The sequence below is a fragment of the Lissotriton helveticus genome, chromosome 8 (assembly GCF_964261635.1).
Source record: "Lissotriton helveticus chromosome 8, aLisHel1.1, whole genome shotgun sequence".
In the NCBI taxonomy this organism is placed as follows: domain Eukaryota; kingdom Metazoa; phylum Chordata; class Amphibia; order Caudata; family Salamandridae; genus Lissotriton; species Lissotriton helveticus.
This window is the reverse complement of record NC_136069.1, coordinates 182,139-198,351: the sequence shown is the minus strand read 5'-3', so window position 1 is coordinate 198,351 and position 16,213 is coordinate 182,139. Positions and strand designations below refer to the sequence as shown.

At 42.7% G+C, this 16,213-nt stretch overlaps 1 protein-coding gene across 3 annotated transcripts in view; it reads left to right on the top strand.

Annotated features, from left to right (window-relative positions):
• LOC144772194 (uncharacterized) overlaps positions 1-15,401 on the top strand; it is a 233,405-nt gene extending 218,004 nt beyond the window's left edge. For 2 of the 3 annotated variants that reach the window (XM_078656322.1, XM_078656324.1), the window contains exon 12: positions 13,098-15,401. In XM_078656322.1, coding sequence (XP_078512448.1) covers positions 13,098-13,729 — 632 coding nt within the window. In that variant the 3' untranslated portion in view covers positions 13,730-15,401. Of the gene's footprint in view, positions 1-1,275; positions 2,156-13,097 lie in introns of those variants that run through there. The other variant, XM_078656323.1, reaches the window with a different exon arrangement.
• Positions 15,402-16,213: the final 812 nt, after the last annotated feature.

Sequence of the window (16,213 nt, the reverse complement as noted above, 5' to 3'; positions counted from 1 at the left end):
GCAGCTCTACATGCCAAGAACAGATGCATACTGGTAAGTATCATTTTCCTTTTATTTCAGAATATTTTATTGAGTCTTTTTCAAAAGCAACATGACAAAGTGAGTATCCATTAATATTGGTACATTCCTGAAAAGAAGAAACGAGGCATGAGTATGCAAAGTACAACAAATAATGCTCAAACTGCATAACAAGTATTCCCTAATCATTATAACAGTCACATCACGCTGTCCTTTGGCTGCTAAAACACACTAGAGTTAAAGTGCATGGATGATAAGGCAGGGGCTATTGAATTGTATGTATGTATGTATGTATGTTTGGATTTATATAGCGCTTATAACCCAGGGGTCTCTAAGCGCTTTGCCTTGGGAACCCGTCCTGGCTTTTCCCTGTGAGATAGCCCCTACAGGGCATCCCCAAGGTGAAAGCCAGGCATCCCGCCGCGGGGGGCCGTTGTGGAGATTAAGCAAGCTTAATGCCCAGAGTTGCAGAGTGTGAACCCATGATTAGGTCAGGCACCGAAGCGAGAATTATCGAGTCCGTGGACATTTGAGCTCGAGACCCTGCCGCGTCGGGAATTGAACCCTGGTCCCGGGTCCGACCTCTGCTTCAGGGTCTGCCTGCTCTAACCAGTGAGCCACACTTCTCCACAATTGGCCCATATTCTGTGCTCACTAGAGGGGAACAAATTAAAACAAAGAAATAATAACAACAAAAACAACCCAAAAAAGGTAAAAGAAAACGAAGAAGGTGAAATCACAACAAGAACAGAGAAATCTTGTACTGGACAGTGGTCTGAAGAGTAATGACATCATCAGACATCCATCAACAATGAATGGAGGCGATCTGGACTGCTAGCTGTAGATTGTGGCTATGAAGAAAGGGGTGTTGTCGGACTAAAGTATAGTGAGAAATTATGATTTCCAAGTATTCATCTAGCGTATTCCATGTGCATTCCGTTAGATCCAAGGATATTTTTGAGCCATGGTATATTCTGCTTCCCTTGTGTGCCTCAGCCGCTCCCACCATGCATTAGTGGAGGAACTCTCAAGATATTTCCAGTTAACTAGAATGGTTATATGTGCAAGAGTAGACATAATACAAACATGCATGGACTGGCCACTCACAGGACAGCTGAACACCTATTACTTGATTGGTGATTACTTGCCTGTAGGTTACTGTCCGCCTTTGACAAGTGAAAACCCTACTTCATTATTTCCCTTTTAAATAAATACAATATCTCTAAATGTTTTTCTTCTTTTTTCATTCTACATCAGATCTTTCGGATCCAGGAAGTATGATCTCAAAAGAGTCCTCTTTGTGCTGTGAGAGCAAGATGAACTTTACTCATGAGTCTACCCTCAATCAACGCCAAACGATCGTACTTGAAGAGAAGAACCCATTCACTGATTGTGATGCAAGGTTTATTAGGAATATAAGTCTGCTACATCAAGAGACCAAAGAAACAGGTGCTCAGTCCTTTCTATTCGAAAACTGTGACAAGAACTTTACTCACAATGCACATGTTCAGAATCACCAGAGAATCCACGTAGGTGAGAAAACCTATCTTTGCAATGAATGTGGGAAGAGCTTTACACGGTCGACGAGTCTAAAACGCCACCAGATAGTCCACACTGGAAATAATCCTTTTCCTTGCACTGAATGTGAGAGGAGCTTTGTGTATAAGACGGATCTTGATCATCATCTGAGAATCCACAGAGGTGAAAAGTTCATTCCATGCAATATATGTGGAAAGACTTTCATGTACAGGTCACAACTGCAACGCCACATGATTATTCACACAGGAGAGAGGCCCTTTCCATGCACTAAATGTGACAAGAGATTTACTCAAAAGATTAATCTTTTAACGCACCAGAAAGTCCATACAGGAGTGTCACACTGAGAGTGAGAAGAGGTTAACAACAAATATAGATCTTCAACATCACCAAAGGCTCCATGGTGGGTTAAGATTGTCAGCTTTGAGTGGGAGTGTGAAAGAACTAGAAGGTGCTTCCTGTGAGAAGAGACTTGCTGAAAATGTGGATTTCTAACCCGTCCAGAGTATTCATCCAGATTTTTGCGCAAAAGACAATAGTTCTAAAGCAGGCGAGCAACAGTAGAACTAGCCTCTGCCATGGCATTAAAAAACTTTCTCAACAGACAAGTGTGGGGGAGTTTTTCTTGGTTTTAGTGCATATTGAGCAGTTACTGTGCACTCTATGAGGTAGAATCTGTTGTTTTTTTACAGTGTGTTCCATGGTGATATATGCTAGTGCATTACAATTGGATAATCAATGTTTGCAGATCATGTTTTGTATACTCATGCCATCTAGTTGTGGGTGTAGACTTTAAAGATGTCTTTCTTCAAAGTAGATGTTTCAGTTTCAAGGTTACTTGTGATTCCAAGCCCCAAAATACACTTGCAATTAGACTTTTTCCTATCAGGTTTGGGCGTATCTTTTGGATGTCCTAACCCACTGTGCTACAAAAGAGGAATCCTTGACATTACATCAGAAATTCTGCCCTGAACACCTGGAGGCATCATCTGATTGCAGACTGTTTCAGAACAGAAACAGACCAAACATTTTAAGGCCAGGTTGGATGACAATGACTCGTAGGGGTGGGGTATGAAGAACACAACTTTCTAATGTCCTCGTAAATGATACATCAAGTTCACATGGACGGCTCAACGTAGGGATTGCAACCTTTGTCTCCATAAGGAACCTATGCGGTTTGGCTTCCAAGCTATGAGGTGTCATTACAGAATGCAGTGCTAAGGCTCATCCGAGTCACCATCCATACCCAGCATAGAAGACGTCGAGGGCACCTACTTAGATGGATAACAGGGAGGGCTCTCTGGTACTCCAAACTGCAGAGTCCACAGTATGTTTTATGTAATGATTCTGAATTTGAAGACAATCTGTCTCAGGGCCTCCTACCCATGATATCCGCAACCCCTCGGGTTTTCCAGCCAGCACCTTTCATGGATCCTCCTTAAGTGGTCCAGCCGTAAGCGGAGTCTCAGCTCAAGGAAAGCAACGTGCTGAAAAGAAATATGCCTCATGCCGTGAACTGCATTCAAGAAGGCCTACGCAGTCAGCATTGGCTATGTGAGCCCTAAAAGTCATCCATGGCCCTGGAAAAGCCTTGAGACCAAGGGCGCTAACTTTGATGCTGAGAGACTCCTCATGTAGCTGCACTGCCCGCCTCGGAACCTGGTGTCTACTTCAAAACTGCCATGGGACATATACATAGGCCTAGTTTCAGGGCACAGTTTAGCTCATCCTTCTGAAGCTGTACGACCTCCGACTGCCCAGCCTCACAGAAAGAAACACCACCTTATATTCAAAGGTGAAATCTCATAAGAACTCATGACATTTCCTGTCCCTAAGCAGACTTATAATAGATAAATATGCCTACAAAGGAATTTGTTTTTCTCATAATTTTCATAATATTCTCATATATTGATGGAGTCCTAAATAGTGACGTCAACCAATACATTTTTGGAGTTAAACATATTTTTTCAACATGAATGAATCTCAAAACAAAAACAAGACGGGTGTATACTTTTTCAGAAAAGCATCAATTTATATAGAAAAATTCATTGGGGGTACATGAAATGTATAACACAAGTATACAAAAGTGTAATGAGTTAAATTCTTTTTACACTAATCAGTTTCTCTTTCACACTTTTGTCAACATTTATTCCAAATCTTTAACAGCATGGACAACATTATAGAAGATACCATGAATGTTATTAAACAATTTAATTGTAAATGGGATTAGGTGGGCTTGTCAACGTTTCGGTCTATTTGTTCTCCTATTTTAGACCATCGTCAGGACACAGTTTCTATACTGTGAACCGAAGACCCCTAAATCGAATGAATAATCCAATACGTTATGTGTACAAATTAAGTGCTAATAATTAAAGAAAGTTAAACACCCGTCAAAAGAAAAATTTAATAAATTGGTTTTCAGATTTAAATTCACATAACCTGTAAGTTGCTCAAAAACCAGAGATTTGAGTAAAGGTTTAATAGAGATTTTATTGACTAAAGAGAGATATTCACCAACCCGTGTATAGAGTTACAAATATACAGTGAGAGTCTCATTAATAACCTTATATCCCAAAAATATCTTATTATGTTTTAACACAAATCTAATCTGATGATTTAAAAGCGGCAGGCCGAATGTTTTTATAGAATCTATTGGAGAAAAACCAGATTAGCCTTTATTATTTCTGAGTTTTTTTTAAAAACAAAATGTGGTTAAGCTGTGTAAAAGCGTAAATTACATTACACTGCTGCAATGTGAATCAGTCTAATGTGGACTTAACAACACTTTCATCTGTATAAAAAAATGGGGGATAATAGTGCTTTAGTTATTTTTTATTAAAAAAACATTGCAGACTAAATGCATAATCTGGTGGTATACAAACTCTCCAATTCCTTATATGTTGGACTCGTAAAAATTCCTTTTAGCTAGTATAACGAGTCTTTAGACAACCACATTGGAGATTTCTCAAGCTTGGTGTCTGGGTCGATTAGTGAACCACTCTAGGGAAGACTGAAGAAGGCTTTTGTCAGAGATTAAGTCTGGCGTGGTGCCGTGGTTAAATAATGAACCAAACTTGTATGGACGCAAGAAGGTGGAGTTTGGTCAAAAGTGGATCACTTTGGCAGGGTACATAGATATCCTAACTCCGCACTTACTTGCTCATTCATTAGCCTTATACCGGAAGAAGATGCCGTCACGGAATGGGTCTCAATCGTGCAGGCCGATGTGCGAGCATATGTATATACTTCCAGATTATTTTAAAATTTTGATTCGTGGGGCGCAGGATTATGATGTTATGTGAGGTTGAATGGAAAACGCGATGACCATCTTCAAAAGTGACTACGTTCTTTGTCGAAACTGACTTCATATGTATTATATAATTTTCTTGATTTGAACCGTCTCCTTTTTAGAAAATAATCTATTGATGAATCAATAGTTCTTTAGTATTTTTTATATGAAGTGGAAGAGATTTTTATGCTTAAATACATGGGATATGTTTTAGTTGAATTGCTGTCGATTGAAGGCAAAGACGGCGGCCATCTTAAAGTGTCAAGATAGCAGAAAGGAGGGAGGAAGGAGAGAATACAGGAGATAAAAACATCTTCTAGGTTGAGTGTTGGGATATACTCATTCAATTAATTGAATTCTCCTTCGTGTAATACTAATCTCTTGAATTATTTTAAATGTAATTAACACTCTTTCATGTTGGAGGATATTTCACAACAATTAATCAACATTGTAGACATAATAAAACACATAAACAATATAAACGAGCATTGGAAATGCAATAGGTCTCGCATTAGGAAAGTTTGAGCTATTGGTCTTATAAATGACATTTTTTTTATTTATGTGTTGTTTTTTTAAAATAGCTAAATTAATAGCTTTGTCATTTACAATGCCAATAGTTATAACTTTCGGAAATGTGACACCTATAGCACCCATCAGCCTGTGCCACCTATAGAGACCCACACACCCATATGTAAAACTGCGCCGCATTACTTAGGAACCTGCAGTAATAAACATGTATGTCTATAATGCTTGCACATATAGAGAGAGCGTTTCATACGAGACCTGGTGTTTGAAAGCACCCTAATAATTTATCAATAAAATAAGCATTGTAAAATAACAGATGTTGCTTTTACCACTCACTTTACCAACCTCAGAAGGATGACAGGCTCGGTCGGCATTGCCAGGATTTCAAATGGCGACTTTCAGATCACTATATTTGCCAGCAGGGAGTATTCAACTTGCTGTGCTATCTTGCAGACAGCAAGCCAATAAAGCGATGAGCTATACCCACCCCAGTGGGAAAATGTGACTTTCAGCATTTTCTATGAAAAGTTTATTTCCGTCAGTCATCACACAATCCATAATTCCGTTATTTAATTGACAGTTATTAAAAGTGCTGCACACAGACACTTTAGGAATGTTAACCAGTCATCTTCAGTCGTTTATTGCTGCAGTCCGGCATATAAAGAAGCGACAATGTTACCCAAGATGAATAAACATCCCCCAGTGGAAAGATCTTTGTCCTGAGCAGGAAACAAAAAACGCACGGCCTGATGCACATAAGAGTTTTGCAGTCGTAAAATCTGTAATTTGGAAAATTACAGGCTTTATAGAGACACAGCCCTAAATCGCAATGTACTTAAGGTTCATTACAAGACGTAAATAAATGTCTTTGTGACTCACAATGCGTTCTTTGACACATAATATGGATTGATAGGGAAAGGTGGCATAAACTGGGCGTCCCTACTGATTCAAAAATCTTTAATGGGTGTTGGGTACCCCCACCAAAACTGGGGGTGCCCATTCACAAAGTGGTCCCTGTCTGCGAGCGCCACTTGCATTTTTAAATGTGATGGTGTGGGGACAGGTGGAAGCATGCAGGGGACCCCCAAATGTGCTTCACTTCACTCCCAGGGGCAGAGGCTGAAATCCATAAAATAAAAGCATTTTGCAACTGTGACTGCAGGGACGGGGTATGCTGTCCCTCGCAGGCCTCCGTCCCGCCCAGCCCTTTCAGTAGGGTTCAGACTCAATCTCCTGGTGTTGCTGCTTGGGGATTCCGGTTTGCAAACCTGTTGGCAGCTGTGCAAGGCCTTGTTGCACGTCGTCTTGGGCGGGGCCCCACTCGCTGAAGTTTAAACCACCACCGAGTGAGGCACATGAAATGAGATCTGCTGTTTTACACTGGTTTTAAACTGAAAGAGGTGCCACATAATTATAGCATAATTTTCCTTTCTTTGCTGCATAAACAAGTCAACTCTGCCACATAGAAAGAGAGAAAGTGGGAGGGAGAGAGAGGGGGGGGGAAGAGTTAGAGCGAGAGAGAGGGAGAGAGAGAGAGAGAGGGGGGAAGAGAAAGAGATGGAGAGAGAGAGAGAAAGGAGAGAGAGAGAGAAAGGAGAGAGAAGAGAGAGAGAGGGGAGAGAAAGGAGAGAGAGAAAGGAGAGAGAGGGGTGAGAGGGGGAGAGAAAGAGATAGAGAGAGGGAGAAAGAGAAAGAGATGGAGAGAGAGAGAGGGGGGAAAGAGATGGAGAGAGAGAGAGAGTGGAGAGAGAGAGAGAAAGGAGAGAGAGAGAAAGGAGAGAGAGAGAGAGAGGGGGAGAGAGAGATGGAGAGAGAGAGCGGGAGAGGTGTGGCGCCGCGGCCAGGGCGACTGACGCTGGAATCTGGGGATCAGGGTTCGATCCCCGGCTCCGGCGTCAGGTTAGCTCAGCACCATGTGACTCTGGGCAATAGCTTGCTTAATCTTCCCGACGGCCCCCAGCGCCTAGAGACCCTTACGGGTGATTGTGCGCTTTACAAATGTGGATTATTATTATAGAGTGAGAGAAAGGAGAGACAGAGAGAGAGAGAGAGAGAGAGAGCGAATGCGCCCTGGTGGGAGCTGCAGCCTTCGCACTATTTCTAAAGAATCTCATAATGTCATTTTAATTTTCTTCCCTATCTATAGAGTTACTTTGAGTATTTCCCTCGTTTTTTCTATTCCGGTATTTTTAGCTGGGAATATTTTTCTATTCGTGGAGGAAGAAAGAGCTGGCGGGGAAGGGTGGGGGGAGGTCGATGGGGAGGGAAGTGGAGAGACCGGGAGGAAGAGGAGGATGAGAGAGCGTGAAAGGAAGAGAGTCGACGAGCGAGAAGCAGACAGACAGACGGAGCGGAGATGGGAGAGAGGAGGGGTGAACACGAGAGGAGACAGAGGGGTAGACGTGGGTTCAAAGGGGGGGGGGCGAGTGGACAGGCCCAGGAGGTGGACACTGGAGAGAGCGGGAAAGAAAGGGGGAGAAAGGACAGAGCGAGAGAGAAAAGATGGAACGGATAGGGGGAGTGGGGGGGGGGAGACCCCATAACTGAGTGCCTCGGTTATTCTCAGTGCCCTCACGGCCCCCCGGCTGTGGGTGCGAGCGAGGTGTGTCAGTGTAAAGCCTCGGGCGGCACAGGCCTTGAATGTAGTGCGCACTCAAAACGTGATTTACCAAAATAATCTGTGGAGAGAAAATTGCGTAAAAAGATATATCTGTATAAATAGAAGAGAGAAAAGGATTCATTGTGGCGTGAACTTAGAAGACTGCGGAAGTAGGTACTGAACGCCAGTGGTGTAAAAGGGCGTCAGAACAGCCGGAGCTGCAGACCGGGGGGCAATGGATACTGGGTGTGCTCGAGGGTACAGAGTGCGTCGTTACAAGCAGAGGGACGAGAAGTAGGTTAAAGGTGGGGAGAGTAAGTGGGCACAGCCATTTATAACAAAATAATAAACATTGATTAAAATAGAAGGAGACACGGCCTAACGCCAGTGGTGTAAGGGCATCAGAGAACAGCCGGAGCTGTAGACCGGGGGGCAATGGATACTGGGTGTGCTCGAGGGTACAGAGTGCGTCGTTACAAGCAGAGGGACGAGAAGTAGGTTAAAGGTGGGGAGAGTAAGTGGGCACAGCCATTTACAACAAAATAATAAACATTGATTAAAATAGAAGGAGACATGGTCTGGCGGCCGGGAAACTGAAAGTACGGCCGGCCGGCTGTGTAAAAGCCTTTGATGCAGCAGGGGGCAATTAGGGGAGGAGAATGGCTGGGCTGAAGCAGAGCGCAAAGCCTTTGATGCAGCAGGGGGCGGAGCGGGAAGGGCTGCTGGCGGCACCAAGCTGACGATTTGATGCTGTGCACGCGCATTTTAACTCATTGCGCTTGCGCATTGAGCTAAAAGCGCACATGCACTGCATCAAATCGCCAGTCTAGTTAAACTCTTGTTTAAGCCCCTAGTCTCGCTCCGCTCAATGCGCATGACCTAAAAAGGGCACACAGTTATACATGTGTATTCACTTCCTTTCTTAATATGAACTTATCCGTATATCAAGACTGTCAAAAAGATGGGAAGAACTATGTTATATATAACCTCTGACAAATACTCAAATAGGTGCATGTGCTTATGAGAATCAGTAGGTGATGGAAAGAATCATACTATTACATAAAAGTATATTTACTTGATGTCAATTCATCTGAAGACACACAACCACTCATACAACCACACACACAACCACACATCTGTATCTATTCCTTTTAAATTGTATATATTATTGTGTTTTTATTGGCTTTTATGATTTTAATCAAATCCAATAAAGTGTATTTTGACTGACTGGCACAACCACACACACACACACACACACACACACACAACCACACACACAACCATACACACACAACCACACACACACACAGCAACATGCAACCACACACACACAACTACACACACAACCACACCCACACACACAGCCACACATGCAACCACACACTCACAACCACACACACCCGACCACACAACCACACACATAACCACCGCACACACAACCACACATACAACCACACACAATCATACACAACCACACACATACAACCACACACACAACCACTCACAACCACACACACACAGCCACACACACAACCACACACACTCATACACAACCACACACACAACCACACACACACACAAGCACACATACACAACCACACACACACAACCACAACCACACACACAACCACACACGCACAACCAACCATGCACGCAACCACACACAACCACACGCACACTCTACCACACACACACACAAACACAATCACGCACAACCACACACACACACCCCGCCCCCCGGCCACTCACTGCCTATCAGCCAGATATCGCGATCAGTTGCACTTTCACGCGATCGCGATCACTTTCACTTTCAGGCCGCGTTCGCCAAGAAAGTGTTCACGTTTCTAATGTTATTCAGCATTCACTCTTGCTTGCTAGTGCTTGACAATCCAATCTCTACAATATTTAAGCAGCCTGCACGTCTCCTGTCAACCATACCACTCCATGCATTTTCTCCGATCCACATAGATATCAGTGGTACAGACAGAGGTAACCAGATTTCTTATCCTTCCTTCAAGCAATAACCAGAATACTAAACTGCATTCGTGCCCACTTAGTTTTAAACAGCAAACAGTTATTCTAATCGGTTTGTTTCACAGAGGTTGTGTCTTAGGAGAAGGGCAGTGGTACTCGCATGGCACTATACGCTAGTGTGTTCAAAATAGTTGTTAAAAAAAAAGTTTTATGAAAAATCGACTCTTTTAAAAATTCTGATTCCACTAGAATCCAAGTCCGCCACAACACCCTGTTTTTTTGGCTGTCAGCTGTGAAAAGGAGACAATTATTGCCCCCATTTTTATTATTCTGTATCTTCTGTTCAATTCTGGGGTGCTTTTTCAACTTGTTGCTAGTTCATTGTGAATCTTACCGTTACTAATTCAAATTGTATTAGCTTTGCCTTATTTGCAATGCAAACTTTATCTCAATAAGTTGCTGTAACAAGCTGCAAGTCCGCTAAGGAAGCCCATTCATTTGCTAATTATTTTCCACATAAGGTTGCAAGACCATAAAGTGGAGTTTTCAGAATTTTGAATAGTTTCTTGTTTGAAGATGTTACTCTCTCCTACACACCCCACTCCTGTACTAATGTTACGAGTGACTTGGCACATGCCTTTCAGAGGTTCTTGCATCCACCCAAATCTGGCCTGGCACTGGTGCTCCCAGCCTGGCACAAACCGGGTGATGATATCCGCACCTTCTTCTAGACCCCCAGCTCACTACTGTTTGCAGTCTGTCACTCACCCCACACCTCCCTGGCACTCACCCTTCACCCCTCAGGCCTGGCAGTCACTCCTCGCACCTGGCACTCCCCCTTCTTCCTCTCTGGCACTTAGCATTGACTCTCCGTGACACTCAACTGTCACCTCCCTGACACTCACCCTCAACCCTCCTGGTACTCATACTTCCCCTCCCTGGCACATATCCTTCACCTCCCTGACACTCACCCATGTCCCTCCTTGCATTCACTACTCACCCCCTTGGCACTCACCCTTCACCTCCATGGCACTAGCCCTTCATCCCCCTGGCCTGGCAGCTACCCTTCACCCCTTGCACTCACCCTTCCCCTCCGTGGCACTCACCTTTGACCCTCCTGACTCTTTCATCTCACCTCCATGGCACTCAGCCTTCATCTCCCTGGCACTCACCCTTATCCCCCTGACCTGGCACTCAACCTTCACCTCCGTGGCACTAGCCCTTCACCCCCTGGCCTGGCAGCTACCCCTCACCCCTGGCACACTTCCCCTTCTCGGCACTCACCCTTCTCCTCCCTGGCACTCACCCTTGACCCTCCTGACTCTTACGTCCCATCTCCCTGGCACTTACTCCTCACCTCTCTGGGACTCACCCTTCACCCCCATAGCCTGACAGTCACCCTTGTCCCTCCTGGCATTCACTCCTCACCTCCCTGCCACTCACCATTGACCCTCCTGGCACTAGCCCTGTTTCCCCCAAGAACAAAAAATAACAAGCATTGGCATAGCCAATAGGTCTCGCCTTTGGGACCTTAAAAGTGTTTAGCCATACAACAGTTGATGTTGTTGCACCAAGGATATTGTGCTACATAACTAAATACTTAGAAGGTGCCAAAAGTGAGACCTATTGGCTATGCTAATGCTTGTTCTTCTTGCTTTTAGCGCCGAGAGGCATTTTTTGGTAGCTGTTGTGTTCTATAAATCATGTGACTGATTGATTGTTAACGTGCCACAAGCGATACTAGGGAAACTTTTATAGGATGTAGAGGCACTGCTGGGGGGGCCTAACTGGGATCTGCTCGCCAATGGGTAACTAGTCTGACCAAGCGAAATCATTCATTGCTCTGGCGCCAAATCCACCATGGGGTGGGTTTGGCACCAGAGCAATGAATCTCTTTGTAACTTTACTCTTTTTCGGTCAGGGAAACAGTCCCAACACACATCCCTATCTGGTCACTCAGTAGTTAGGGTTACGTTTTCCAATACTTCCGACCAGAAATGTCTCAACCGTATAAACTCCAATCGCTGTTGTTTAAATCCAGCTAGCGATCAGTGGCATCTGGGACATTCAAACAACACTCTGGGGCATATAGTGGTATAGCGCTATGCCGTGAGTAGTATATTAAATTGAACCTATTCGAAGTGGATGAAGCAGAAGATCTTGCATGGGTATCTTAGCACCTTTTACCATTTTCTGTCAGTGAAGGCTCTTCCACTTTGGTTTCTCATCTATCACTTACGGGCTGGAGATTCATCCCTTCATGGTGTATATAACGATGTTTTTATTTCAGAATATTTTATTGAGTCTTTTTCAAAAGCAACATGACAAGGTGAGTATTCATTAATATTAGTACATTCCAGAAAAGAAACGAGGCATGAGTATGCAAAGTACAACAAATAATGCTCAGACCGCAGAAAAAGTATTCAATAATCATTATAACAGTCACATCACGCTGTCCTTTGGCTGCTAAAACACACTATAGTTAAAGTGCATGGATGATCAGGCAGGGGCTATTGAATTGGCCCATATTCTGTGCTCACTAGAGGGGAACAAATTAAAACAAAGAAATAATAACAACAAAAACAACCCAAAAAAGGTAAAAGAAAACGAAGAAGGTGAAACCACCACAAGAACAGAGAAATCTTGTACTGGACAGTGGTCTGAAGAGTAATGACATCATCACACATCCATCAACAATGAATGGAGGCGATCTGGACTGCTAGCTGTAGATTGTGGCTATGAAGAAAAGGGTGTTGTTGGACTAAAGTGTAGTGAGAAATTATCATGGCAATTTAATGATTTCCAAGTATTCATCTAGCCTATTCCATGTGCATTCCGTTAGATCCAAGGATATTTTTGAGCCATGGTATATTCTGCTTCCCTTGTGTGCCTCAGCCGCTCCGACCATGCATTAGTGGAGGAATTCTCAAGATATTTCCAGTTAACTAGAATGGTTATATGTGCAAGAGTAGACATAATACAAACATGCATGGACTGGCCACTCACAGGACAGCTGAACACGTATTACTTGATTGGTGATTACTTGCCTGTAGGTTACTGTCCGCCTTTGACAAGTGAGAACCCTACTTCATTATTTCCTTTTTAAATAAATACAATATCTCTAAATGTTTTTCTTCTTTTTTCATTCTACATCAGATCTTTCGGATCCAGGAAGTATGATCTCAAAAGAGTCCTCTTTCTGCGGTGAGAGCAAGATGAACTTTACTCATGAGTCTACCCTCAATCAACGCCAAACAAACGTACTTGAAGAGAAGAGCCCCTTCACTGATTGTGATGCAAGGTTTATTAGGAATATAAGTCTGCTACATCAAGAGACCAAAGAAACAGGTGCTCAGTCCATTCTATTCGAAAACTGTGACAAGAACTTTACTCACAATGCACATGTTCAGAATCACCAGAGAACCCACATAGGTGATAAACCCTATCTTTGCAATGAATGTGGGAAGAGCTTTACACGGTCGACGAGTCTAAAACGCCACCAGATAGTCCACACTGGTAATAATCCTTTTCCTTGCACTGAATGTGAGAGGTGCTTTGTGTATAAGGCGGATCTTGATCATCATCTGAGACTCCACAGAGGTGAAAAGTTCATTCCATGCAATATATGTGGAAAGACTTTCATGTACAGGTCACAACTGCAGCGCCACCTGATTATTCACACAGGAGAGAGGCCCTTTCTATGCACTAAATGTGACAAGAGATTTACTCTAAAGTTTAATCTTATAACGCACCAGAAACTCCATACAAGAGTGTCACTCGGACAGTGAGAAGAGGTTACATCTAAATATAGATCTACAACATCACCAAAGGCTCCATGGTGGGTTAAGATTTTCAGCTTTGAGTGGGAGTGTGAATGGACTAGAAGGTGCTTCCTGTGAGAAGAGACTTGCTGAAAATACGGATTTCTAACCTCACCAGAATATCCATCCAGATTTTTGCACAAAAGACAATAGTTCTAAAGCAGGCGAACAACAGTAGAACTAGACGCTGCCATGGCATTAAAAAAACTTTACTCAAAAGACAAGTGTGGGCGAGATTTTCTTGGTTTTAGTGCATATTGAGCAGATACTGTGCACTCTATGAGGTAGAATCTGTTGTTTTTTTACAGTGTGTTCTATGGTGATATATGCTAGTGCATTACAATTGGATAATCCATGTTTGCAGATCACGTTTTGTATACTCATGCCATCGAGTTGTGGGTGTAGACTTTAAAGATGTCTTTCTTCAAAGTAGATGTTTCAGTTTCAAGGTTACTTGTGATACCAAATCCCAAAATACACTTGCAATTAGACTTTTTCCTCTATTAGGTTTGGGCGTATCTTTTGGAGGTCCTAGCCCACTGTGCTACAAAAGAGGAATCCTCGACATTGGATCATCAGAAATTCTGCCCTGAACACCTGGAGGCATCAGCTGATTGCAGACTTTCAGAACAGAAACCGACCAAACATTTTAAGGCCAGGTTGGATGACAATGACTTGTAGTGGTGGGGTATGAAAACACAACTTTCTAATGTCCTCGTAAATGATACATCAAGTTCACATGGACGGCTCAACGTAGGGATTGCAACCTTTGTCTCCATAAGGAACCTATACGGTTTGGCTTCCAAGCTAGCACTGCATTACAGAATGCAGTGCTAAGGCTCATCCGAGTCACCATCCATACCCAGCATAGAAGACGTCGAGGGCACCTACTTGGATGGATAACGGGGAGGGCTCTCTGGTACTCCAAATTGCAGAGTCCACGGTATGTTTTATATAATGATTCTGAATTTGTAGAAAATCTGTCTCCAGGCCTCCCACCCATGAAACCCACATCTAGGACAAAGGCAACCCCTCAGGTTCTCCAGCCAGCACCTTTCATGGATCCTCCTTAAGTGGTCCAGCCTTAAGTTGAGTCTCGGCTCAAGGGAAGCAACGTGCTTGAAAGAAATATGCCTCATGCTGTGAACTGCATCCAAGAAGGCCTGCGCAGTCAGTATTGGCCATGTGAGCCCTAAAAGTCATCCATGGCCCTAGAAAAGCCTTGAGACCAAGGGCGCTAACTTTGATGCTGAGAGACTCCTCAAGTAGCGGCACTACCCGCCTCGGAACCTCGGAACCTCGGAACCTTCAGTCTACTTCAAAACTTCCATGGGACATATACATAGGCCTAGTTTCAGGGCACAGTTTAGCTCATCCTTCTGAAGCTGTACGACCTCCGACTGCCCAGCCTCACAGAAAGAAACACCACCTTATAATGAAAGGGGAAATCTCAGAAGAGCTCATGACATTTCCTGCCCCTAAGCAGGCTAATAGGTAAATATGCCTACAAAGGAATTTGTTTTTCTCTAAATTTTCATAATATTCTCATATATTGATGGAGTCCTGAATAGTGACTTCAAACAATACATTTTTGGAGTTAAGCATATTTTTTCAACATGAATGAATCTCAAAACAAAAACAAGACAGGTGTATACTTTTTCAGAAAAACATCAATTTATATAGAAAAATTCATTGGGGGTACATGAAATGTAAAACACAAGTATAAAAAAGTGTAATGAGTTAAATTATTTTTCCACTAATCCGTTTCTCATTGACACTTTTGTCAACGGCTATTCCAAATCTTTAACAGCATGGACAACATTATAGAAGATACCGTGAATGTTATTAAACAATTTATTTGTATATGGGATTAGGTGGGCTTGTCAAGGTTTCAATCTATTTGTTCTCATGTTTTAGACCATCGTCAGGACACAATTTCTATACTGTGAACCGAAGACACCTAAATTGAATGAATAAACCAATAATTTATGTGTACAAATGAAGTGTTAATAATTGAAGAAAGTTAAACGCCCGTGAAAAGAAAAATGCAATAAAGTGGTTTGCAGATTTAAATTAAAATAACCTGTAAGTAAAAAAACAGAGATTTGAGTAAAGGTTTAATAGAGATGTTATAGACTAAAGAGATATTCACCAACCTGTGTATATAGTTAAATATATACGGTGCGGGTCTAATTAATACCCTTATATCCAAAAAATAACTTACTGTGTTTTAACACAAATCTAAACTGATGATTTAAAAGTGGCAGGCAGAATGTTGCATAGAATCTATTGGTCAGATTAGCCTTTAATGTTGTAATGTGAATCAGTCTAATATGGACTTAACAACACTTGCATCTGTATTAAAAAAAAGGGGGGCTAGTATTACTGTAGTTATTTTTTATTAAAAAAACATTGCAGACTAAATGCATAAATCTGGTGGTACACAAACTC